This window comes from Mustela nivalis (genome assembly GCF_964662115.1).
Source record: "Mustela nivalis genome assembly, chromosome: 16".
Taxonomy (NCBI): domain Eukaryota; kingdom Metazoa; phylum Chordata; class Mammalia; order Carnivora; family Mustelidae; genus Mustela; species Mustela nivalis.
Genome location: NC_139035.1, coordinates 43,007,353 through 43,032,942, shown reverse-complemented (window position 1 = coordinate 43,032,942; position 25,590 = coordinate 43,007,353). Strand labels below are relative to the sequence as shown.

Sequence of the window (25,590 nt, the reverse complement as noted above, 5' to 3'; positions counted from 1 at the left end):
ACCTGAACCGAAATCAAGAACCCGATGCCTGACTGACTGAGCCACTCAGGCGCCCCACCACCACCCCCGCAATCTGGTTTTAACAACCCTCCAGCTGATACTGACGCACAGAGAAGTCGGAGAAGCCCTGCCCTAGGTGATTCTGAGACAGATCTAAGTTCGGGAGCCACTGATCCAAGAGGCCCTCTGGAATTCCAAATCCAGCTGTGGCTCCTTTGGGCCCGTCCAATGCAACCAGAGCAGTGGGGAGCAAAGACCGGGACATCGCTAGCCTTCCCTGGAGAACGATCTGTTGGAAGGGAGCTGCTGCCATGGACAGCTTCTCCGAGGCTGTTGGTGTACCGAGCGGCAATTTCTGCAGGCTGCCTGGCCCAAAGGCCTTCTGAAAGGTTCTATTCAGAGTTGTTAGATGAGTAAACATCACTGCTTTTTTCCTTTCCCCTGCACCTGGGGCTCTGACCAGAATGGTTGGCAGCTCCAACAGTGACCCCAGGAAAGGGTCAGAGCAAGAGATCAATTCTCACCTGCTGGGGAGCTGGGCCCCAGGGACGGAGCTGGCCATTGGGTTGGAGAGAGGAAATGTCTCCCAGAAATAGGGCCGATTCCTTCCAGTGGGGAAAACCCATCTCTCTTCTACACCCTGAGCACAGTGCTTGCATTTAGAAGGTGCCTAAATAGTGGGCTGGGCTGAAGGCTTCCCAGATGGTCTCTGTGGATCTCTCAGTCGGAGGGGGACACATGGACAGGCTGACCACCCACAGATAATCCAATAGCAACACTAAACACCAAGATGGGAACCGATGTCATAGCTCTCAAGGGTCAGAACACTTCAGGGCTGGAGCCAGGGACCTCTGTAGCTGCCGACAGAGCAGAGATTTGACTCTGTCCTGTTCCTGGTGTCCGTGTGACATAACCAAAGCAGGGCTCTGAGCCCTGGCCGCTGCCACGGGCCCCTGCCCAGAGGGAGGTACATCGCTGTGCATCCTGTCTTGGACCTAGCACACTTCATCTTTTCCACAAGGCAGTATGAGTCCTGGTTTCTGGTTTCAACGGCAGTTTATTTTTTTTAATCTCCTATCCTTTAATTCACTAGGGGACAGGAATCAACTCTCTGGTATTTTATGAAATCATAAGACTTTGACTGTATTGCATTTGAACCCCAAAGGGGTCAACACACACTCCATCCCCTCTCATATTCCTGGAAACCTTTCTTATTACAGTGGGGTTGAGTAACCTTCATGTCTTTCTCCAGCCTCCACCTCCTTCTCTGCAAAGTAGGGATGACACCATCAACCTCACCATGCCCTTATAGCACGTTACAAGGCATTCAATCAATTCTCATTTCCTACTTCCTTTCTCCTTTAGACTGGAGAAGCCAACACTCAAAGCCACAAAATGGTGGATATGGGGCCTGGGTCCAGATTCTCTCTCTCTCCACCCAGAATACCTCTGCAGTGAGTTGAACTGTGTTCCTCAAAAACATATGTTGAGGTCCTAACCCCTATGACCTGTGAACATGAACTTATTTGGAAATAGGATCTTTGCACATATAACTAAGTTAGAATGAAGTCACTGGACTCGAGTGAGTCCTAAAGCCTATGACAGAGACACACAAAGAAGGAGGCCATGGAAAGTTGGAGGCAGAGATAGGAGTGATAAATTCTAAGCCAAGGAGTGCCGAGGAATGCTGGGGGCCGCCAGAAAGTAGGGAGAGGCAGGGAAGGATCCTTCTCTGGAGTCTTCAAAGGAAGCGTGGTCCCTCTGATACTTTGATTTTGGATTTCAGGCCTCTAGAAACTGTGGAAGAATAAATCTCTGTCGTTTTAAGCCACCGCACTTTTGGTAATATGTACCAGCAGCCTTAGGAAACTAGTACCCCAACCTTCACCCAAATCCAGAGCACGGTCACTGACCTTTCCTTGGCCCCGTTCCCATTAGCAGCCCCTGCTTTCCTGGGGATATCTGCCTTGATCTGGCTCTTCCTAAACCAAAACAATATTTTACACAAAATCATGCTTTACAGTTTATTACAGTTTATAAGGCACCGAAAACATCCAACATCTCAAGTCTGTCCTCACAGCCTTCCTGAGCGTTTTGATCTGTTGACCCCATTTTATAGATGCGGAGACTGAGGACCAGAGAGATGAAATTGATCACCCTGTGATGTCATAACAAATAAGCAGAAGAGCCAAGACAGAAGCCAGATATTCTGACCCTTAGGCCGGATTCTTTCTCTTTAAACTTCTTTATTTTAAAGTGTTATAATGCACATCTATAAAAATGCACAAAATACAAATGGAAAGCTTGAGGAAAGCAACTCCCATATAACCACCATCTAGGTCAAGGATGAGAACATCTCCCCCTCCCAACCTCTTTTCCTTCCCTCCTCCCCTGGGTCACCCAAGCCAGTGTTCCTTACACGAGACCACTCATTCTTTTCTGACATTTGGGCCCTTCAGAATCAATGGAGCTATCATAAAAACTCAGAAGCCTCTCTGTTCTTAGGGAAGTCCTCTAGACTTTTCCCCTAAGGCTCACAATTTCCCTAAAACTATGCCTCTCTGGGGCTCTTCTCCATCCTTCATTCCAGAGGAGGGAAAAAAAAAAAAAAAAAAAGCTCCCAACTGGTCTTGACATTTTCAGAACCACAAAATCTGGGAGTGGTGTCCACGTTTTTGAAGCAGTCAAACCACAGACTTTTTAGCAAGAAGGGGGGGGAGGGAGGGCAAAAGGGCAGGATCTCAGGGCTGGGACTGTAGATGGGTTAAAGAAACAAAACAATTACCAAGTTCCCCAGGACAGGCCGTCTGCCGCTTCTCCCTCCCACCTCCTGTCTGCTCTCATGGTGGGAGTCAGTCTGATCCCTGGAATTTGGGCCTAATCTTGCCCCGAGGCAGGGGTAAACCACATGGCTCCTTGGATCCTTCCTGCCTGAGTCTGTAACCTCTCTCTTCTCCTGGGTTCCTATTCTTGGTATCCCAGAGCAGGGCAGGAACTTGAGCTGTTACTCCCTTGCCTGACTTCTGGAAAGTCAATGAAGTCCTCTGAAGCAAGGGGGCCGGTCAAGTCCCTGCGGGACGGTAGTGAGTTAACACAGATGCGAACATGAGATGTTCACTTGAACTCCCAGATGGGAAGAGACAAGCAGATGGATCTTTCTGTTGTGGACAAGTCTGGGTCGCAAGCTCCCCCGGGCTGCCCGAGGCGGAGGCTCAATGCAGCTGCTTTGGCAGATGGGTCCCAGGGCAGGACAATGAGGGGCTCAGTAGGGACAGTGCGAGCTCAGGGGAAGTGACAGCTCAGCCGCCTGTCGGGTACAATCAGCGCCACTCTCCACCTGCTGTCACGGCTGCCACCGCATGGCTCTGGCCCAGGGAGAGGGCAGAGCAGTGCGGTGGGCTGTGGGTTGGGACAGCCGACTAGAAGTGCTCTCTCCTCAGTTGTCCTATCTCTTCTTGGGTTAGGATGTGACAGGTCCCCTGAGCCCATGGGGAAATTCAGACTCCTGGGGTTGTTTTCAGGGCAAAAACTATGGCATGAGTTCCTGAAATCTACTGCAGGACATACGCTCTCTAGACTTAAAACCGGAAGCCCTCGGTTTTGCTCTGATTCTACGACTTTTAGTATGCTTGAGCAAATCACTTCCACTCTCTGAGCCTCGGTATCGACATCTGATAATAACATTTTTAAATTTACCGAGCACAGGGGCGCCTGGGTGGCTCAGTCAGTAGGACATCTGCCTTTGGCTCAGGTCATGGTCCTGGGGTGCTGGGATCGAGTCCCACATCAGGCTCCGTGCTCTATGGGGAGCCTGCTTCTCCCTCTCTCTCTGCCTGCTGTTCCTCCTGCTTGTGTTCTCTCCCTCTGCGTCAAGTAAATTAATAAAATCTTTTTTTTAAAAATGTACTGAGTCCATATTATGTGCAGGGTAATGAGTTGGATGCTTGGTAAGCATTCTCTCTAATATCAACCCTGTCTAGCACGCAGGGAGGCTGTAAGGGTCAGATAAAAATGTATTTCCTTAAAAAGTGAAACACAGTTACCGTATGACCCAGGAATTCCACCCCTAGGGATTTTCTCCAAAGAATTGAACACAGGCACTCAAACAAATACTCATTCACAAATGTTCACAGCTATTCACAATGGCTAAAAGGTGGAAACAACCCCAGGGTCTCCCAGCAGATGGACAGATAGACAAAATGTGGTATAGCCATACAGTGCAACATTATTCAGCCATAAAAAGAAATGAACTCCCAACCGGCCCTACAACACAGATGAGCCACCAGGATGTGATGCTACATGAAAGCCAGACAGAGAATCACACATTGTATCATTTCTTCTATAAGAAATATTCAGAATAGGCAAATCCACAGAGATAGAAAGCAGAGTCGAGGATGCCAAGGAATGGGAGGAGCGGAGAGTGGGGAGTGATTACTTAATGGGTGAAAAAAAATCTTTGAGACCAGAGTGTGGTGACTGCACAATACCTGGGATGCACCAAAGAGCCTGAAATGTACACGTGAGGATGGCCGCTTGTGTACCACGTGACCGTCACCTGATGAAACACATGCATGCATGGATACGGAAGCAGCCTCCATGTGTCAAGTCACTGGTGTGCATACGTCCGGCTAGCTGACTCCTCTAAAATGACAGGGATCAAGGCAGCTTGCCTCCGCTGTCCTCTGAAGCACAATGCAGACATGCTTCTCTGCACGTGGTTGAAGTCAGCCTCCCCGGCCAGTGGTCGGGCCAGAGGACACAGGCGTATGTGAGCCATGCGGTTCCTGACGCACTCACGGGCTTGCTGCTTCTCGGAACACATGGTTCCACAGCAGCAACCCCCTTGGCAGGCAGCAAATGTGCCCAGAGCTCCCCACATACCCATCTCAGGTGGCCGGCAGTTACCAGCAAAAGCAACAGGCTTCTATTAGCACCGAGCCTCTGCCCACACAGCAGTGTCCATCGTCGCTCACAGAAGGGTGAGACGGGCTCCCACTTCAGAGACAATAGCAAGGGGCAGGCCGGTGGGTGCTGTGGAGGTCGCTGCCCGGCCCGCTGTAATGCACTTCTCACCGGCAGGATTTGCTTTTAGCTAATGAACAAAGCCCAGCTCACCCCTTGTGCCTCCTCCTCTGCTGATCTCCAAGCCCCTAAGGGGCACTGCTTTCCTTAGGGAGAGTCTCCAGAGAGGCAGAGGCCAGGAGGGGAGATGGGGCTGGATGTGGATTGTAGGGAAGGAGGGGGCAGCACTCTGGATGGGTACCCAGGCCTCCTCTGCTGATAGCTCTAGGATTCTTACTTTGCATGAAGATCCTGGAAGGCCTGGGAGCAGTCTGTGTGTGGCGGGAAGAGAACAGTCTCAGGTGCTACGAGCTCACCAGGAAAAGGCTACATTCTCAGACGGCCAAGCAGGAGGGACAGCGCCCGCCCTCCGTCCACGCCCTGCTCTGACCCCCAGAGGATGCCGAGGTCCAGCAGGCCCCTTGTCACCAACCTCCGATGAGCTGCCTGCTGCCCTTGAGGCCATGACCCTAGGGGACCAGGGCCAAGGGACCTCTCTGAGCCGCAAAACACAACATGGAAGTGAGTTCAAGCCGCTGGGCTCCTTGGCCCGGGTTGGTGCTGCTGTTACCCTTTGAATGCCCAGGGCCCTCTCAGCAGCGCTCAAGATTCCCCGAACCTGGCAGCCAAGCCCACTCAAGTCCCAGATGCTAGAGGTCTCTTAATAGCTCTGCAGTGTCCCCTTGCATTCCTCACCCACGCCCCACTCAGCCTGGGAGGGACTGGGGCTTCTGGAGTCGAAAAGACTGTGTCTGACCCTCCGCTGGGGTGCAGACGGCAGTCTGAAGAAGGTTTTGGGGGGAAGGAGAGGGGGCCGGCAGCACCAATCACGCAGTCTGCACCCACCGCCCTCCCGGATACACACACACACTGGCACCAGGGCAGGTGAACCCCCGTGCTCCCCAAAAGTGGGAGAATAACGCAGAAGGGGGCAGGGCTTTCCAGAGGAGGCCCTCTGTACCAGGCGGAGCGACAGAAGCTGAACCCCCTTTACCCACAAGCAGCTGGTGCTCTCCGCCCTGCCCTCCTGCTCCGGTCTCTAGCGGAGAGCCTCCCCACCCCTTGGCAGAGGAGAGGGCGCTCATTGAAAGATCAGCTTCGGGTTTGAACCCCAGTCGCCTTTCCCACTCCCTTAAAATGCCTCCCAGTGACACCCCCACACCGCTCCGAGACTTCCGAGGGGCTCCCCGGCTGGGGGCGCTGACCTGGGCCTCTAAGAACAACAGCAAGACTAGACAAGAACATCTTCCAGCACCTCACCTTTCAGATCTTCTCCCGCCGAAGAGCGGCACTGGTTCGCGTCAAATCTCAGTCGCAGGCGATGCTGACGCCTCTCCTGCAGCCCACCGACGAGAGACCAGGCCTGCCAGCTAAGGGCCTCCTCCTGCTTCCCTCCTGCCCCCACCGCTGCCCTCCCATTCTCCCTCCTGAGGAGGCGAGAGGCCATGTCCGGCAGCTGGCAACTCCAGGCAGGGTAGCTAATCTGACCGAATATCCACAATGTGTCAGGTGTGGGTGCGGGGTTGTGGGGGCGCTGGGCCTCCAGCAACATCATACGCACCAGGGCCCAAGTCAGAGCAAACTAGGCAAGAACACAGAGAAAGAAAAGAAATAAACGAAGGTCTCACTCACCTCTATACCTCACGGGCTTGGTTCATACGGAAGCTGGTTCTGGAAAAGAACAAACAGGGTGAGGAGGGCCTGTTGCAGAAAGTTAGGTGATGTCCCACTCCAGACTCCAGGAGCAGACCTTCCCGAGCGGGGGGTCTTCCGAGAGAGCTCCCCAGCGGGCACAGAAGGCTGCTTTAGACAGCGGGGGTTATCATACAGGCTTCAAGCATCTCTACTGATGCCCTTGTCTGCCACTGATGGGAGCAGCAAGAGAAAGGAGAATGGTGGAGAGTTGTCTTTGCCGGGAGAAGCCCAGAGAATCCCGGTCAGTCTAATTCTCTGAGGAGGTGGCAGGGAAGGGGCTGGGGGGGGGGGGGGTGTTTTCTGCTGACAACCATGATTGCTGTTGGCCCTGGGGCAGGCTTTGCTTCCCAGGTGACTTACCTACTCATTCATCCTGTCCCCTAGGCAACCTTTCCTTCACTCCGATGCTGGGCTTGTGTTAAAATCTCAGTTCACCTCTTCGACCCTCAGTTTACCGTCCATGTTAAATGGAAATAATTGTAACTACGTTTCAGGGTTTTACAAAGGGTAAATGTTGTAGGTAGAGGATCCAGCCCAGAGCTTTCAAAAATAGCAATTCCCTTCGTCTTCCTTTTTCTGGTTCTCCAGAAAGAAGGCACTCTCTTCTAACCCTGTACCATGCACCCCAGTTCGCCCCTCAAGGTCCAACACATTGGCTCCTGGAAGATGTTGTTTTTTTGTTAAAGTGGATGGAAAGGGGAGCTGGAGGCAGAGAGGGGCAGATGAGAAGGAAACATCACGGGCCTCAGGCACAGAAGCTGGAGAACAGGCCGCCCTGGGGGGCTGCTCCTCCTGGCGGGGAGGGGGTGGGTGGGGAGCCAACTCTCCCACAGGGGGTGTTACTTAACGTGGCTGGGGATGGAAGGAGTGGAAGGCAGGGGGAGTGAATCTTTCTGTATCTTGATTGAAGATCAAAACAATTTCTATTCTTGCAAATTCCCTTAGAAATATAGCCGCCTGGGGATTGGAAAAGGAATTCAGCTCTTCGCAAAGCTTACCAAGCAGCCTGGCTGGGAGCCATTTGGCTGTTTCTCCAACAGGAAAGGTGGTGAGGAAGCAACAGTGCCCCCTCTTCCTGCTCCAGCAACAGACGGGGGGGGGGGGGGGGGGAGACAGTCTGTGAACTCCACAGCCATGGTGCATCCCTGAGATACGAGATCCACAGGGACAACTCCCCAAGCTGTCCCTCTAGTAACCAGGGAGCTCACCAGCCAAAGTGAATGACTGCTCTGTCTGTGATTGCCCAGGTCCACAGAGCCTCTGGAGAAGCATGGTGTATCTAGACCCCCATTTTTACCCCAGGAGTTTTCATGGGGGTGAAGGTAGATTGCTATGGAAATAAACATGAATGTTTTATGGACCAAAATGCAAACATCACATGACTTTTTAACATCAAATGTGAGATTTTGGCTTGAGGGGGCTGCTTTGGATGGTGCGCTTTGATTACTGGATTCTTCTGGCGTCTTCTCTCCTCTTCTGGACACTTCATGAAGAAAAGTTTGAGAAGCCCCTCATTTTAGAGACAGAGGTTTCAGCGATGGCCTCTAGTTTTGAGGTCATCACGTGGATCTCCCTGCCTCCAGAGAGCATTCTCAAACCTGGTTACACACGAAAACCACCCGCCAATCAATGATGAGATGCCGGGTCCCATCTGCACAGATCCTATTTCATTCATCTGGGGTGACGCCTGGGCCTGGGTGTTCTTTTTTTTTAAAGATTTTATTTATTTATTTGACAGAGATTACAAGTAGGCAGAGAGAGAGGAGGAAGCAGGCTCCCCGCTGAGCAGAGAGCCCCATGAGGGGCTCGATCCCAGCACCCTGGGATCATGACCTGAGCCGAAGGCAGAGGCTTAGCCCACTGAGCCACCCAGGCACCCCTGGGCCTGGGTGTTCTTGAAAGCCACCCCACTGGCTCCCCGTGCAGCCAGGGCTGAGAAACAGGCCCCCCACATGGAGGGCTGTGCTACAGGAATCCTAGGCCCTTTGGGCCCGCTAACCTCTGGTTCTGTTTTTCCTTACAAGTGTCAAGTACATCGTCTATTTCCTTTCCAAGCTGCCGCCACCCACAACCCTACCAAAACGTCTTCTCTCTGACCTTTCTGTAGATTAGGGCTTCCTTTCCACACCCTGGCCCTGGCCCACTCCTGGACAAATACCCAAGGTGAGGAAAAGAAGTGACATTTTTCTAAGTGTCTTCCATGTGCCAGGTGCTGTGCTAGATACTTCCGATTGCTTTAAAACCACCTAATGAAAAAAAAACAAAATAAAATAAAATAAAACCACCTAATGATCTAGGTGTTAATCATTTCCATTCTGCAGATAAGGAACCTGAAGACCAAGGGCAGTAAGGAACACACTCTAAATTTCTGGGATCCAACACCATTCTGTCTGACTCAAAATCCATGCCCTTTCCAAGACAATGATAATACATTGCTTTTCCTAAACCCCCTTTTTGCTTTTAAAGGGTTTTTCTTTCTTTTTTTTTTTTTTTTAATTTCATTGTTGAACTATTACTTTACTAGGGGGACCATGTACAGGTAAGCGGATGAATAAATGAACCAGAATACAGGAATCACACACATTACTAGGGATCATTATTCTCTATTCTTCTCTGAACTCCAGTAGAACTAGACCCAAGTCCTTAGACCTTTCCATGGACCCAGGTCCCTAGTTCTTGCTTTGAAAAACCAGCCCTGTCCACCCTCGGCTTGGAGCCAATTTCTTTCCTCAGCCCAAAGGGATTCAGAGTGGTGCTACTCGTTAGGTAGCATTCTTCTTCTACCCTCTCTCCACCTTAAACCTGTCTCTTAAGCCCCTGTCTGAGAAGGAACCAGGCATCTCTTCTTCTGGGCTGCTCAGTACTTGGCTCTTAGATCCTGACCTTTTCCATGACCCCCTCCCCAAGATATTTCTCCATGTCCATAGAGTGTTCCACATGGACCTTGCCGTCACCTCTTGCGTCCTTCCTTGGCAGGGGAGGGGAGGGGTGTTGAAAATTCTAGGCCCTGAAAGTCCCACCTCTATCCTTAACTAGCCTCTCTCTGATTGGTTTAAGATACCGAAGTAGATTAGCTATCCTTCAGTAAAATCCAGCTTCTACACCTTCCATTTATTCAACCAACATTTAGAAAGGACCTTATAAATGCCAGGCACTTGGCCAAGCATTAGGTCAACCAATGAGATTGCCCCCCCACCCCCGCTCCCAGGGAACTTGTAATCTACTAAAATAACCAAAGGCGGCTGCCATTTATTGACGGGCCAACATGTGACAGGCTCTCTACCAGGAGCCTCTTTTTTTTTTTTGTCTCATTTACTCTTCCCAAGATCTCAAGAAGTTAGGGTCATTGCCCCCATTTTACAAATGAAGTTTCATGGACGTGTAAGCAATTAGCCCCAAATCACAGAGACAGTAAGTGGTTGAGCTGTAATCTGAACAAATATATGTTCCAAACCCATGGAACATTGGTTTTTCCTTTAACCAGGAGAGTCCATATGCATAGTGGTCAGGAACTCAGACTCTAGAAGCAGACAGACAAGTTTAAAATCCCAGCTCTGCCACTTAATTGCTATGCAATCTTAAACAAATTTATGAGCCTTCCTAAATTTCCATTTCTTCATGTGTAAAAATAAGGTATGATAATACTTATTCGACAGGGTTGTGGTAAGAATATCAGAAATGGTAGCTGGTGTTTGAGAGTTATTATCTAGTCCTGGTCTTACCTACAGCCAGGTAACCATAGCTGGTGCCAGAATCCTGGGAAGGGTCCGTCTTAGATAGGTTCTCTCCCCCAGCACCGTCTCAGGAATATCAGTAGCTCTCAGCTCATTTGCAAAACAAAGAAGCATGCCCTACCTTGTGTGGCCTCCAGACTTCAGACCTCAGGTTATCTCCTTTGACTCCTTCCTCATCTAGGTATCTCTCCCCGAGACAACCCTGATTTCCCTATTCAAGCACATGCATATTTTCAAGAAGGTGAACTTCTAAAAAGAACCTGTTATCATCAGGTTAATAGCACCAAGCATGATGCAAATACACAGTCAAAATAAGAGATTCTATCCATTAAAAGAGAAAAGTTGTTCTCTGTCTTATTTTTAAGGAGCTCATTAGAAGAAAATTCTGAAGCCCTCAATGAATTTCCCAGAACTTAGAACTCAAAGTCTTCCTCCTACTGCATTTGAAAGAAAACAAGTCTCTTCCCCAGCTCCAACATCTTTTTGTCTCATCCTTCTGGAAAGAGGAGACTATCCATAGTAAGGACTTCAAATGACCCCTCCATGACGAGAGAATAAGGAGAAAAAAACTCCCTTGGAAACTTTGGGACATTACTGTTGGGTGCCAGGGTAGCCCAGACTTTCCATCGAAACATCAAACTAATAAACAATCTCTCTCTGGCATCAAGAGTCTTCAGGATGAGCCAGGAGTGGAGCCTGGATTGTATCACCATGATCGTCTTTCTACTGACCTCTTTATAGTCAACTCACCAATTCTATTTGGGTGGATTTCCACTCTTATCCTCCCCACTGCTCCCCCGTCCCAGTTGTTTGGGATCAGAGGCTCTGTTATAAAAACAAGAGATATTGGGTCCTATGGGGGAGAAAGAGGAAGGGGCTGGTGGCCACCGAAGGTCACTGTGTCTTGAATTCCAGTAAGAATTTGAATCGGAACACATTTCATCCCTTCCAGACAGGGTGGGTCCAACATCAGAGACAATCAGCTGTGCCTAGTGGTTGCAGCTTAACCTGTACTTTTCTGGGTGGGGAGGAAATAGCAGTGGCTTGAACCCCCGGAAAGTCAAATAGGCCTGAAGGCCAAACGGTTTTCCTGGCCTCAGTGGTGGTGGTTATTCTACCCGGCCTTGGGTACTGAAGACAGGCAGACTCTGTAGGGAGCCAAAAATACAATTCATTCCACAACTCTTTACTGATCACCTACTAAGCACCAGGCATCGTGTGCCCAGCTAGGACTGGGGCTATATAAATGAATAACATAGCCCCTCTTTTTAGTTTGCTTGCAGCCTGGTGACTGGGGAGTGCTGGCTCGACACCTCCCAGAAAGCACAGTGTCCCGAATGAACCCCTGTCACATGTGGACTCCCTCGGCAATCTGGAGGACATCAGGATCCCCTACTTGGTTTCTCATGCTGAAGCCAAGCTCTGAGGGCCTAGATCCAGGATCCAGATGAACAGAGTGGTGAAAATGGAGATCAGAGCCCATCAACAGTGGAACTTTTGAACCGTGGGTGGCCCCCCTGGAACATGCCTCCTGACCTGGTCCCAGTCACCCTCTCTTCTTTCTTCCTCCCAAGCCTGCCTCGGACCAGGATTGATAACAAAAGATCTGGTAGAGATCTCACCACTTTAGAAATGGTCAACAAAACACATGAGGATACTGCCTTTTTGGCGGAGCCTGGTTGGGAAGAATCCCAGGCAACGGTTGGTCCCCAGGCTCCCCTGACTTTCGCTGCTAATAAATGCAGCATTGTTCAGCATGCTGCAGTTAAAAAATAAATAAACATCTGTACCCAATGGGCGGATGTGCGTGGCTATCTAGGCCCATCCAAGAAGTATATCTTGGGCCCTGTTACCAAAACCAGTGTCTTCTGTTGAAAAGTGACTGCTTTCTGGACTCAGAATGATAAGAAGGTTGTCTGTGCATTATTGATAACCATCTTCACATTAATGTCACTCTGTCTCATTCATGGAATCAGAGTTTACTGCAAAGTCTCCTGCTTTATTTTGAGCAAGCATTATATTAGAACCTTCTATACATCCCCAACACTTAAGACCACACCAGGCACATAGTAGAGGTTCATATTTATTAAACTGAAATGAAATATGTCTGGACTTGGAAAGAGAAGCCCTGTACTCCAGCCCTCTCTCACTCTACCCTCTCTGTCCTCAGATTCCTGCAGATTGGACCACTCTACTTAGTCGGGCTCCATATGAACTGAGTCCAACCGTGGCAGCAAGGTGCTCATCGCCCCTCCCACTCCATCAGCCCTCTGGCCTTTGGTTGTAGGAAAGTCTATAGGCTTTGGAATCATGCAGATCAAGGTTCAAATCCTTGTTTTCCTACTTTTTAGCTAGTCACACTAGTTCTCTGTACCTCTGTCTCCAACACAAAATACCTCCTATGTTCATTAAGTGAAATAACATCAGTAGACCGCTTAGTTTATAGTAGGTCGTCAGCAGATACCGATTCATTATATTTAATCTTTTTAAAAAACTCTTCATGGGGTGCCTGGGCGACTCAGTCCTTAAGCATCTGTCTCTGGCTCAGGTCATGATCCCAGAGTCCTGGGATCGAGCCCAGCATCGGGCTCCCAGCTCGGTAGGTAGGGAGCCTGCTTTTCCTTCTCCCACTCCCCCTGCTTGTGTTCCCTCTCACTGTCTCTCTCTCTCTCTCTCTCTCTCTCTGTCAAGTAAATAAATAAAAATCCTTAAAGAAAATAAAATTTTTAAAAATTTTTAAAAAATTAAAAAACTCTTCATAAGCCCTGAAGAGAGTGGGTTCCTGACAAGGGCCTTTCTGACAGCCTACTCAGTTTAGACCCATTGGAGCAACCGAAAGTTGCACCTTCCTCGACACCTCTAATGTCTTCTGATTTGAATGTGAGGCTTTCTCAATCAGTATTTCTTAAAAAACAAGGAGTGTTTAAAACTTGAACCTTTGTGCCCCACTGGCGTTCCCATCTACTATGGGAAATAGGATGGTGGTTTAAAAAATTAAAAATAAGGATGCCTAGGTAGCTCAATTGGTTAAGCCACTGCCTTCAGCTCATGTCCACATTGGGCTCCTTGCTCGGCAGGGATCCTGTTTCTCTCTCTGCCTCTGCCTACCACTCTGCCCCCTTGAGCGCTCTCACTCTCTCGCTCTCTCTCTCTCACACACTGACAAATAAGTAAATAAATAAAATCTTTTTTAAAAAATTAAAAATAGAATTCCCATATGTTCCAACAATTCCATTTCTTTTTTTTTTTTAATTAATTAATTTATTTATTTGTCAGAGAGAGAGAGGTAGAGCGAGCGCGAGCACAAGCAGACAGAGAGAGGCAGGCAGAGTCAGAGTGAGAAGCAGGCTCCCTGCAGAGCAAGGAGCCCGATGTGGGACTCGTTGATCCCAGGACGCTGGGATCATGACCTGAGCCGAAGGCAGCTGCTTAACCAACTGAGCCACCCAGGCGTCCCCCAACAATTCCATTTCTAAGCGTATATCCAAATTAATTAAAAGCAGGGGCTTCAAAAGGTATTTGTACACTCACGTTCATAGGGGTGTTATTTACGAAAGCCAAGAGGCTAAGGCAACCCAAATGTCCATCAGTGGATGAACAGATCAACAAAACGTGGTCTACATATACAAGAGAATGTTGTAGGAAGGGGATTCTGCCGCATACTGTGACGGATGAATTTTAAGAACATGATGCCAAGTGAAATCAGCCAGTCACAGAAAGATGAGTGCTGTACCATTCTGTTTATGGGAGTTTTCCAGAGCAGTCAAGTTCATAGAGACCAAAAGTTGAATGCTTGCCAGGGGATTAAATGAAAGTGTGTGATGCAGGCGTGTGGTAAGTGACCCATGAAGGTGAGCTCCCCTTCTTTTCCATTAATTCCAAAGGAGGAGAGAAACCCTACAGCCCAGGCAAGTCTACATGGGTAAGGGATAGAACTGGAGCCCGAGCCAGCTATCCTGTGTCGTGCACTGTGCCTGCTCGTGCACTGGTCTAACCACCTGCACAGAGGGAAGGCGAGGAGGCCGAGTGGTCCTGGCCCTCTGGGGTGACACATGGGTTGCTGAAACAGTTAAGACATCCTCTTCCCCAATCCTGGCCCTCCCGAGCCCTGCATCTGCCCTTGTGGGTTTAACGAGAAAGCCAGACACTTGGTAAGAGACTGTACAAATACCTTCCAGGGCGCCACTAACTCACTCAGCAGAAAGAGACCCGGAGCTGCCAATGCTTTAGGGAAGATAAGTGAGTGGAAAGAAGGTGGTTTTTCTAACGTCAGGCAGACGGAAGGATTTTGCTTGGTTGAGTGTGAGCTCCGCCCCCGCAGCAGAGCCGAAAAAGCCAGGATCCGGCCTCCTCAGTCCCTCTCTTCACAATATTTGATTAGGAATTTGGGGGCGGGACCCTGGCCTGGCACAGACCCGCACACTCTCAGTAGACACTCTGTCTCTCTCTCTCTCACACGTTCTCCAACCCAAGGAGGCCAGACAGAGGGACGTGGTCACTCTCTGAAAGGTTCAACTGGCGGTAAGTTTAGTCATTTTACTTCAGTTTTTGTCCCTTGTAGTTCCATAATGGGAGGAAAGGGAAGGGCCGGGGCTTAGGGAGAAAGGCTCAGAGGGAGGAGCGGATTGGATTCTTCTTTCTCCCATCCGGACCATGACCCCAGGATGCTGGAGAGGCACAAAGGGGAGTAGAAGGAATGTGCTACCTCTGTCCTATGGTTCCTTTCTGGTTGTTGGGGAAAGGGGCTCCCCTTCTCAGGCATGAAAAAGGGGAGGACCAGGTATCTCGAGAAGCCAGCTCTGTCCCACTGGTACTCATAATCCCACCATCTGGCCTGTGGGCAGATGATGGTACCTGAGTGCTCTTACAAGGGAAGGATGTGGGGGGTGAGAGTGAGAGTGTGTGTGTGTGTGTGTGTGTGTGTGTGTGTGTTGCTGGGATAAAGGAAAAGAATAAAGAGAAATGCTGAGACTCAACCATGTTCAGGGAGCATGAAGGAGGGTCTAATCCAGCACAGGGGATGACTTCCGGTCTGACCTCTTCAACCCTGATAGGAGGGAAGGATCGTTCTCCAGAGTGGAGAAGGGAGAGGACAGCATTAGCTCCTGAGGCAGCTCCCCACAGCTCAGGGAGCACCAATCCTGGAAACTTTCCACCTCACGAAACTCTGAGCTCAGAAAGGTCTCTGCCATTAGGGTGGGCAGGGGGGCTTCAGAGCAGATGACTGTGGGCCAACACTGCTGATGGAGCAGAAGAGAGAAGCAAGCCCCCCATGCAACCCTCTCGGCCGTCATGGCTCCTGAGGAGAGGCCAAAGCGGGCAGGAGGCACGGCCCCTGGAAAGCTGGGTCTTGAAGAGGAAGGTGGCTCTCGTCTGCCAAGATGCCAGGTCTGGAAGGAGAAATGGAGACAGAGGCTCACTGTGCCAGCCTCCAGTCAGCCACCTTGGTCCTGCAGCAGTCCAGGGCTGTGCATGGAAAAATGCACTGTTGGCAGTGGGCCGCTCCATCCGTCTTCTCTCCTGGCCGGAGCCAGGGCCCAGCCAGCATGCCCAGGCAGTGGGCAGTTGGGTTGGCTTCTCAGAAACACTGTGGGCTCTTTGTCTGAGGCCTGAGGCTGCTTGAGGACGAGCCAGGTGCCTCTCCCCTGCAGCCCAGAGGCTAATGGAATGAAGGAGGCCGACGGGACTTACTTTCAGGAAACAGAGAGGTCTGCGGCCTGGGAGGCAGGGTGGTAGAGGTGACTAGTTTGAGTGTCACAGTCAGGGTCTTTCCCATCATTGAACTTGATGTTGACTTTCAGATTCCTTTCTTTCCTCTGTCTCCAGTGGCCAACCCCAGGAGGCCCAACAGCAAGGTGAGGGATATATATGACCCTTCCACGACCAGGAAAGGCTCTAAGGTTCCTCTGTCCAAGGGTGACACTCACACCTCTGGAAGGTTCCCATTGCCCCCAAGGGCTATCCAGTGCCTTGGCTATAGGTATTCAGAGTAGGTTGACCAGTAGGGTTCCTCATCTTCCATACCTTCGGCTTTCCTCCCAAATGTGGGCACCAAATCCACATATCTCTCCATGCCTGCCCTGTTCTTATCTCACTAGCACAGCAGCTCGAGGTGACAGATTGCCAGGTGCTAGGGGGCAAGAGGGCTGGTCATGGAGGCTGGTGATCCATATGTCATCATAGGTAGCCCAGGATGGGAGAGGGGATGCCAGGCTCCCATTCCAAAGCATGTTCTCTTGGGTATACTCAAGTGTCGTCAATTCCTATTCCATTTTTCAGTGTTCTTCATTCATTTCTTTGGTTCTGTGTGGCTCTAGCATAATGTCCATGGGGGAGCAGGAGGGAGGCTAACAATTTACTAGATACCACGGAAGCCAAGTGCACTGACTCAGGCTCCCCAAACTCAGTACTCACCCCCTAGAAGACAATGCCACACCTGGTGCCAATGTCCCCATTCCAGTGGGGGGTACTGTCGCTGTTACATGAAGACCATGGGCCCTCCAAATGGCACGTATAGCCGCAGACTGCCAACCAGAGAGTGCTCTCCCCCAGCAGATGGCTACCCACACTGACTCTCTGGAAGGTAGCCTAAGACTTGCGGTGACTCCTGGCGGACCACACCCCTCCCCAAAGCCTAGAAACCAGAAACCCCCAGCCTGCCCAAGAGACCAAAAGATCTTCCAGGAGTAGTTCAGATCTTCCCATCTGAGATCTCAAGATGCTTCTGGAGGTTTCCCAGAGATAGGGAAAGGACTAGAGGGCTTTTTCTTTGGACTCTTGGAAAATCTTAAGATTCCCAGGGAGTCCAAACTGAATGGGAATTCAAGTCTGAAGAGCACGCACCACCACCACTGCCCCCTGCCGAAGATGAGTGCTGGGGTTTCCCAGCTCCCCCAACAGAACCTTCATGTTGCTAGAGGCTCCTAAGGACCTGCCCCTTGAAAAAAAAATGCAGTGCACCCCATTCAAGTTCCTTCTCATCTCGAAGGCTCTGCTTCTGTGACTCTGTGAGCAGGGCAAGATGTACCCAGCTCCCCCAGGGAGCCACAGGCCACCTGGACCATGTGTTCAAAGCTGGCACTGGGAGGGCGAGGCATGTGGGAAGTGAGGGCAGGACTCCCCGTCCCAGGAGCCTGCTGCAGAAGTTAGATGGGATTGCTCACAGCCCAAGGCTCTCCTCCCTGCTGCCCTGCCTCCCTGCTGTCTCACTCATGCTTGCCTGCTCTGCTCTCTCCCCCTTCTTGCAGAGAGACAAAATGCAGTGGGCCTCCCTCCTGCTGCTGGCCGGGCTCTGTTCCCTCTCCCAGGCCCAGTACGACGAAGACCCCCACTGGTGGTTCCACTACCTCCGCAGCCAGCAGTCCACCTACTACGACCCTTATGAGCCCTACCCGTACGAGCCCTATGAGCCCTACCCCTACGGGGTGGAGGAAGGCCCAGCCTATGCCTATGGCTCTCCGCCCCCTCCAGAGCCCCGTGACTGCCCCCAGGAGTGCGACTGCCCCCCCAACTTCCCCACGGCCATGTACTGTGACAACCGCAACCTCAAGTATCTGCCCTTTGTCCCTTCCCGCATGAAGTACGTCTACTTCCAGAACAACCAGATCTCGTCCATGCAGGAGGGCGTTTTCGACAACGCCACTGGGCTGCTCTGGATTGCCCTCCATGGCAACCAGATCACCAGTGATAAGGTGGGCAGGAGGGTCTTCTCCAAGCTGAGGCACCTGGAGAGGCTCTACCTGGACCACAACAACCTCACCCGGATGCCCGGCCCCCTGCCTCGATCGCTGCGGGAGCTCCACCTCGACCACAACCAGATCTCGAGGGTCCCCAACAATGCTCTGGAGGGTCTGGAGAACCTCACGGCCTTGTATCTCCAGCACAACGAGATCCAGGAAGTGGGCAGCGCGATGAGGGGCCTCCGGTCCCTGATCTTGCTGGACCTGAGTTACAATCACCTACGGAAGGTGCCTGACGGGCTGCCCATAGCCCTCGAGCAGCTCTACCTGGAGCACAACAACGTCTACTCCGTCCCCGACAGCTACTTCCGGGGGTCCCCCAAGCTGCTGTATGTGCGGCTGTCCCACAACAGTCTCACCAACAACGGCCTGGCCTCCAACACCTTCAACTCCAGCAGCCTCCTTGAGCTTGACCTCTCCTACAACCAGCTGCAGAAGATCCCCCCGGTCAACACCAACCTGGAGAATCTCTACCTCCAAGGCAATAGAATCAATGGTGAGACCCTCACAGAGGGGAGTGGGGAGTGTCTATCTGTTTCATTGGAAAAAACCCCATTGTGAGTGCTAGCAACAATGCGAAAGACACAGAAGTAGGGGAGCCAGAGAACACAAAGGAAGCCACCAGCAATCCATGCCCCACCCCTGTCCAAGAGGTCCAACATGGCACGCCCCTAGACCAAACAGCAATGCTGGGAAAATTCTGGGAGTTGGGGGGGGGGGGGTTGGCTTGGAAGAAGATTTCCCAGAAGAGGTAAGCTTTGTTTTAAGTTTTGAGAGCTAAGTGAGCGCGGGCTGGAGGCAAGGGACAAGGCCATTCTGGGAAATGGGAATGTCACAGGGGAACTGATCATTTAATGGGTCACTTGCAGGGAACAGCCAGGAACTCCGTGTGTCTGAGAGGAGGGGCTTGGGTGTTGAGTAGCAAGGAGAGATGAAAACAGTTCCTAGAGAGGGGGATTTAAACTGAACTTCCAGGTCCATCTTGGGAGGAAGGTGGGCTGTTAAGAAACTGTGGCTTTCCTTTTCATTCACTGACCCGGAAGAGGAGGAGCTTTGTTTCCACACGCTCTATCCCTGCCTCTACAGCCAGCCGTGTGTTTGGCTATTTATTTGTTTTTTAAACAGAGCAGCTGCTGGATAAGAATGTGCAGCCTCTCTGAGCCGAATGAGGCACTTGTTCTGGTCCATTCTCCCTGGAGTACAAGGCGCCCCTGGTAGGGGGCAGAGGTCCCCCTAGGGTGCCAGGGGTTCTATCACCACAAAGCCCTGGGGCAGTTGGCAAAGACACAGGCCTCCTGTCTTCCAGAATGCTTGAAGGAATCAAAAGTGCTGCCTCTGCCTCTTAGGACTGAAATACTCATTTTGGGTAGAATGATCTAGTTGCTTTTCAGCTCTGTGTCAGGATCTTGTGTTCAGAATGTGCTTACATTACCCCAGGGTCTCTGATGTTGGAGTCCCAGCTGGAATGTACTGAGCCTTCCTCGGCCAGCCAAGTCCCCCTTTCCCTGGGAAAGGACTCACTACGGACCCCTGGGCAAAGGGCTTTGAAGCGGAGCCTGCTGTGAGCAAAGGGCGCTGTCAAAACACTGATGGGGACTGAGCCTTCATCCCCTCCCGCCCCCTCTCTCTCTCCTGGTGCTCAGGGAACAGATCAATCATTCAGCAAGACAGAAACAGGCTGAACAGCCCATTCAGCTGTCCCAGAGGTTGACAGCGGGGCGGGCGAGGTACGGAGGTGTCTGGTCCTCTGTTGGAAGTGCGAGACACCTTCATGGGCACCCAGACAGTTTTATATGTAAAGTCTCTCTTTTTTGGTGGGGAGGGGCAGGCCTTATTCCCAAGTGGGCCAGTGCTTTGGGATGTCTCTGAGATGTCGCATGCTGGAAAGGGCTTGACATTTACTCGTGGCTGTCCATCATCCCACCCAGCAGTCCCCTGTCACCCTACTCCGAATCCGGGAGGACTGTCACATCAGAAAGGTCACATTATGTGCTGTGTTTGACCCCAAAGATGTGCCAACAAAGAGCAGCTGTCATGGGAGAGAACCCATTAGTTATTGCCCTATGATACATAGTCAGAGAAAGGCGGGGCGGGCAGGGCTCAGTCGGGGCACCCTGTCAGCGCCTGCCTCCGCAAAGAGCTCATCTGCCACTCAGATGCGGGGGGGCGGGGGCTTCACAAAGCTCTGTGGAACATAAAACCACTTCAGTTAAGTGTCCCAAGGTCTTGCAAGAAAGTTCTCCATGAAGTCAAACAACCTAAAAACATTCAGTGTCTCCCCCAAATCCCTTCTTGTGTCATTGAAGCCAGATCCCCTGATCTAGTTATCATTTAGTCTCTCTGCCAGTCTGATTTTGAGGCAAAATAACACCACTTTCTGCACTTAATTTGTCTTAAATTAGCAAATCAAAACATAGAAGGTGCTTGGTCCAGGGCCTGGTACATAACTGAGGAGCCAGATACAATAACCAGGACTAGCTTCTCCTCTCCTTGCTGCTTGGGAGTTGACAGGCATAGTCCTGTTTTTTTGACTTCTTGCATTGTGAAGATGGGGACACCGAGAAGGAGCGGCCATCTCTCCAGGCCACCCAGGCTATGTAGGGAAAACCCTGAAGGCTGGCCTTCAATATCCAAGGACCTGGCACCAGGCTTCTCTGTCTGAGACAGTGAGGACTCTCTCTCTGATTCAGACCACCAGCAGGAAGGACAGTGCCCCAAGCTAGCCCCCTCTCCTGGGATGTCCTCCCACAGCCAGTGGGGGCGACGGAGGGGGGGGGGGACTTAAGCAGTCCTCTGGGGGAGGAGCTAAACGGAGGGCAGGAACTAAAGGGTTTGCAGGGGAATCAAGCCAGTCCCCTGCCTCCCCCTTGCCTCTTCCATTAGCATCTCCCTCAGATTTTCCAGCTTGGCAATAGCAAGGGAACAGAGCTCGGAATGTTATTCAGTAGCTGTGGGATCCAAGGGAGCAGGGTGGGTACCCCAGGAGGAATTTGGAAAGACTTATGTCAGTATTTAATCTGGGCTGGAAAATGTCCTCCAGAGTCTCCAAGCAGAAGCCCTGTCCTCTTCATGAGCGTGGGGAAGGCAAACAGGGGCACAGTGCGCCGCTGTGTGGATGGAATCAATACACGGGGTGTGTCTAGCAGCCCCTAAGTACCCCCCATATTTGTATATATGCACAAGGATCCAGAATTTAGCAGACGGCCTGAGGGCCCAAGGCGGGGGTAGGGAATCCATCTAGAACAGCCCGGAGTAGGAAATGAGCTATAAGCCGACCCAGCTGACTTCTGCTCAGCCCTCCCCGCTCTACGCTCCTCGGTGGCTACCACAGGCGCAGCCTCTGGCTTAAGCTATGCGCCCAACCTCCCCACTCAGAGGCAATTTAATCTCCTTCCTGAGATCAGAAAGTATCCAAAAGATCTCCATCTTCCCCACACCCCTCCCATCACTACCCATTCCCCTCCTTGTCGCCCCCCACCCCGCCGCCTCCTCACAGCCCCACCACTGAACGCTGCCCACAGACAGGCATTTCCCATCTCCTCCCCTCTTCCCAGTCCAGTGTCGCATTATTCTTTGGGGCTGGATTTTCTGTCTTACGTTTGCAATGCAAGCGCATGGACTGCAGTCTCCCCCTATCTCCTCTTGATCAGGTCTTCTTTATTTTTTTAAAGATTTATTTATTTGACAGACAGATCACAAGTAGGCAGAGAGGCAGGCAGAGAGAGAGGAGGAAGCAGGCTCCCCGCGGAGCAGAGAGCCTGACGCAGGACTTGATCCCAAGACCCTGGGTTCATAACCTGAGCTGAAGGCAGAGGCTTAACCCACTGAGCTACCCAGGTGCCCCCTCTTGGTCAGTTCTTTAGAGAGACTGAAAACAATTGTTAGTGCTCCTTGAAAAGCACTTTCCTTGCTAACAAGCTATTTAAGTTCCCCACACTATCTTCTTCACAACCTTCCCTTTCACGCCCATGGCCCATGACCACACCCCCCAGGAGGCCATCCCCCTCCCGCTCCTCCCATGCCTCCTGGCCACCCTGGCAAGATGCAGAGGAATGCCTCTGGTAGAAGCAAAGGCAAGCTCTGGGGCTGCCCCATGTTAGAAACTGCACTTGAGATGTAGCTCACCCACTCAGACACTAGGCTTCACCAGGAGCCCCTCTGGCAGGAGCGGGCTTCCAGAAGCCCTCAGTCATGGCGTGGAAGCTAGCTTTTCCTGGTGATATGTGCCATTCCTGCTGGTGCTGTAGCTGAGCTCTTGGTGCTTTCCCTTCAAGTTCCTAACCCAGGAGACTTGAGACAGATTTGGCCAATATGCCCAAGAAGCCAACTAGAGGGAAAAGGGAAGGGTTTATGTTAAGCCCAAACAGAACTATTACATCTATTAAGATTGTGTGGGTTTGGGGGGGGGGTATCTTTTAAAAAGGGGATTTCTTTTGAGATTAAAAAAAAAAAAAAGAGGGTAAGCCATATCATATTAAACACAGGAGGCAAGGGAATTGTTTACTTGACTTTTGAGGTCCAGGACAGCTTCATTTGTCTATGAATTTCCACCTCCTTGAACCTCAGGGCCTTGCTCATTCCTTTGGCAGTACTGGCAATGGAGACATGCGTCCCCTCAAATCTCCTGCACGCAAAGACACTTGTCTCCCTGCTCAGGCTTTCTCTCTTTAATTTCCTGCCCCTTCTATCTGCGAAGTGTCAGGAAATATTCCGGATTTAGGTCCATCCATTTCCCCAGTCTTCCTTCCCAGAGCCATTCAGCAAAGTCCTTCGAAGCTGCTAAGGCTGGTTTTCGACTACCTTCTGCTTCCCCCTGTTGGCACATGGAGAGACCACACTCCCGCCCTGGTGCTGCCCCTAGCGGTGCCAGTCGGTATGACTCCGATCCCGAGGCCGCCGCCCCAGCCAGCCAAGTCTCACTCCTGCCCTCAGAAGAGCTCAAGCCGCTTCGCAGTGGCTGAGCCGCCTCCCTGTGGATCCGGGGCCCTGATCCGCGCTTCTCCCACCCACCCCGCTCCTCCTGTCCCCACAGAGTTCTCCATCAGCAGCTTCTGCACCGTGGTGGACGTCATGAACTTCTCCAAGCTGCAGGTGCTTCGCCTGGACGGGAACGAGATCAAGCGCAGCGCGATGCCGGTGGACGCGCCCCTCTGCCTGCGCCTTGCCAGCCTCATCGAGATCTGAGGGGCCCTTGCACTGGGCACGGGGCCAGGGGGCCCCCCACGCCCCACTGCATTTGGCTTGATGGTTTGGTTTGGCTTTTGCTGGAAGGTCTGGGACAGACCAAGTGACAGAACTCCATGGGCTCCCTCTGTAGTCTTCTTCCCTGTAGCAGGGGTCAGGCAGGGTCAGGGGACAGGCAGCCTTTTCCTGAGGGACATGGCTGCAGCTCTCTTTCCAGGACAGACACGGTAGCAGAGGAAGTCATCCCTGGAAGACCCAACCCCAGACAGTTCTTCCCAACAATCTGGCGTCATGAACTGTGCAAGTCGCTTGGGCAACCGCACGGAGCTCCATCCCTGGCCAGGCCGGGGGGGCGGAGGTGCGATTCCTCTGGGCTGCTTCTCAGTGCTCCTCGGAATACCTCTTGCCCAGCTGCCTCCTCTTTCACCCTCCTCATCCACTCAGCCTTGCCCCCCACACACCCCTTCTGTGCCTTAGGCAGAAGCACGAGAGCCCAAAGCGCGTGGCCCTCAGCCCTGTGGCCTTGCAGAGAAGTCACACTAGTGTCTGGAGGGAGGGAAATCAGGAGTCACCTCTACACCTCCCAAAGCTAACTCCTTGAAAGCCACCAGCCCGGAGGGCACCGGCTTGATCACAATATTCAGGGACTGGTATGGGAGGAGACACCCAGCTTGAGGCTTTGATACACGGAGGGGCTATATTTTAGCAGCTGGGAAAGGAAAGGCCAGACCTTACTTACATCAGCATCCCTAACAGGGCCAAACATCCCTATTCGGCTGAATTGAGGAAGCAGCCCCCCGAGGTCCACCTTGCCCCACACCCTCTGCTTGTTCCCAGCCGCTCCTTACTCGGGTCCCTATCCTCCAAGGCACGTGGTTCCGGAAGCATGAGAAAGGTAGTGTGTCCTCTTCTCTTATCCAGGCTGAAAGGTCTACATCCTGATGGGAGAAAAACACTCCAGCCAGCCCTGCACGTGCCCGGCTAGCCCAAAGGAGGGCGCTGTGGTCCAGTTGTGTTCATTGATTTGTCGTGAGGCCACAGTTCATAGTGAGAGCTCTGGCTGGAGATGATTGTTGGGTCTGGGAAGCCTGGGCCAGGCAGCCAGATCTAGCCCGTGCGGAAGTACGACACCCTCTGCTTTCACATCTCTGAGCTACACCCTCATTACTGAAGATGCCTTTTGCTTTATAGCTTGGTTGGAAAGCAATTTCTTCTTCCCATGTCTGAAAGGTAATGTTGCCGGGGGTGTAAGCATCCTGCTTCTTCCGGCACCACTGGGATGGAGCCAACTGGGCAGTCAGGGACAGGGACTCCCTGAGGACAGCTAGCCATAGCTGGACCCTTGCCCAGATGCCATCAGATTCCTGATACTGTGTATGCTTCGAAGCAGCTTCCCTGAGAAGTGCAGGGGAGGATCCCTGGACTATGTTCTTGGCTCCAGACTCAAAAATCCACAAAAGCCAAACCAGCTCATTTCAACAAAGGAGCTCTGATGTGGGGGGCAAGGCTGTCCCCGCCCCAGGCTCTTCAGAAAGCGTCTGCATGTGAACGCCATCATGCCTCTATAAAGGATCCTTATTACAGGAAAAGCATGAGTGGTGGCTAACCTGACCAATAAAGTTATTTTATGATTGCATCTGCAAGAGCGGAGTCATTTAAGGCACACACAGAAGCGTTATTTTAAGGGAACCTAGTGAGTCACATAGGTCTCGGACGGAAGAGCCCCTTTTCTCAACTTTTCTGCTTGCGCAGTGGTAGCTAGGGGGTTAAAAAAAAAAAAGTCACCTGTCTAAACGTTTAAAGTAGCAAACTTTGTGTTCCTAAAGTTCTTCCTGTAGTCTAACTTCCATCCCGCTAGCTGCACATTTCCTTTCATTTGGTCCCCCAGGAGGTAAGGAACAACTGGGCTTTTGTGTTTTGTTTTGTTTTTTCGTTCATTGTTAACATTTTTCTGCCTGGGCTGTCCTCCCTGCTCCCTCCTCGAGCCACGAATTCTGGGGCTGGCGGGTCCTGAGTATTGTTGTCTTAACTGCTCCTGCCCTCTACTGGTCACTGTGCAGAACTGAGGGTTGTCCAAGGCGATGCCGCCTAGTTAGGCTTGGAAGAGGAAAAGCCCCAAAGTGCCAGGTGCTTAGCAGATATTACAGAAGTTAGGGGGGCACACTAGCCTGGTGCTA

General features: G+C 51.6%; 1 protein-coding gene across 1 annotated transcript; it reads left to right on the top strand.

Annotated features, from left to right (window-relative positions):
- Window positions 1-14,812: 14,812 nt before the first annotated feature.
- FMOD (fibromodulin) lies at window positions 14,813-25,049 on the top strand. The gene is made up of 3 exons (XM_082702566.1): window positions 14,813-15,011; window positions 17,738-18,725; window positions 23,262-25,049. The coding sequence occupies exons 2-3, from the start codon at window positions 17,747-17,749 to the stop codon at window positions 23,411-23,413; spliced, it is 1,131 nt and encodes a 376-aa protein (XP_082558692.1). The 5' UTR covers window positions 14,813-15,011; window positions 17,738-17,746; the 3' UTR covers window positions 23,414-25,049.
- The last annotated feature ends 541 nt before the right edge of the window (window positions 25,050-25,590 follow it).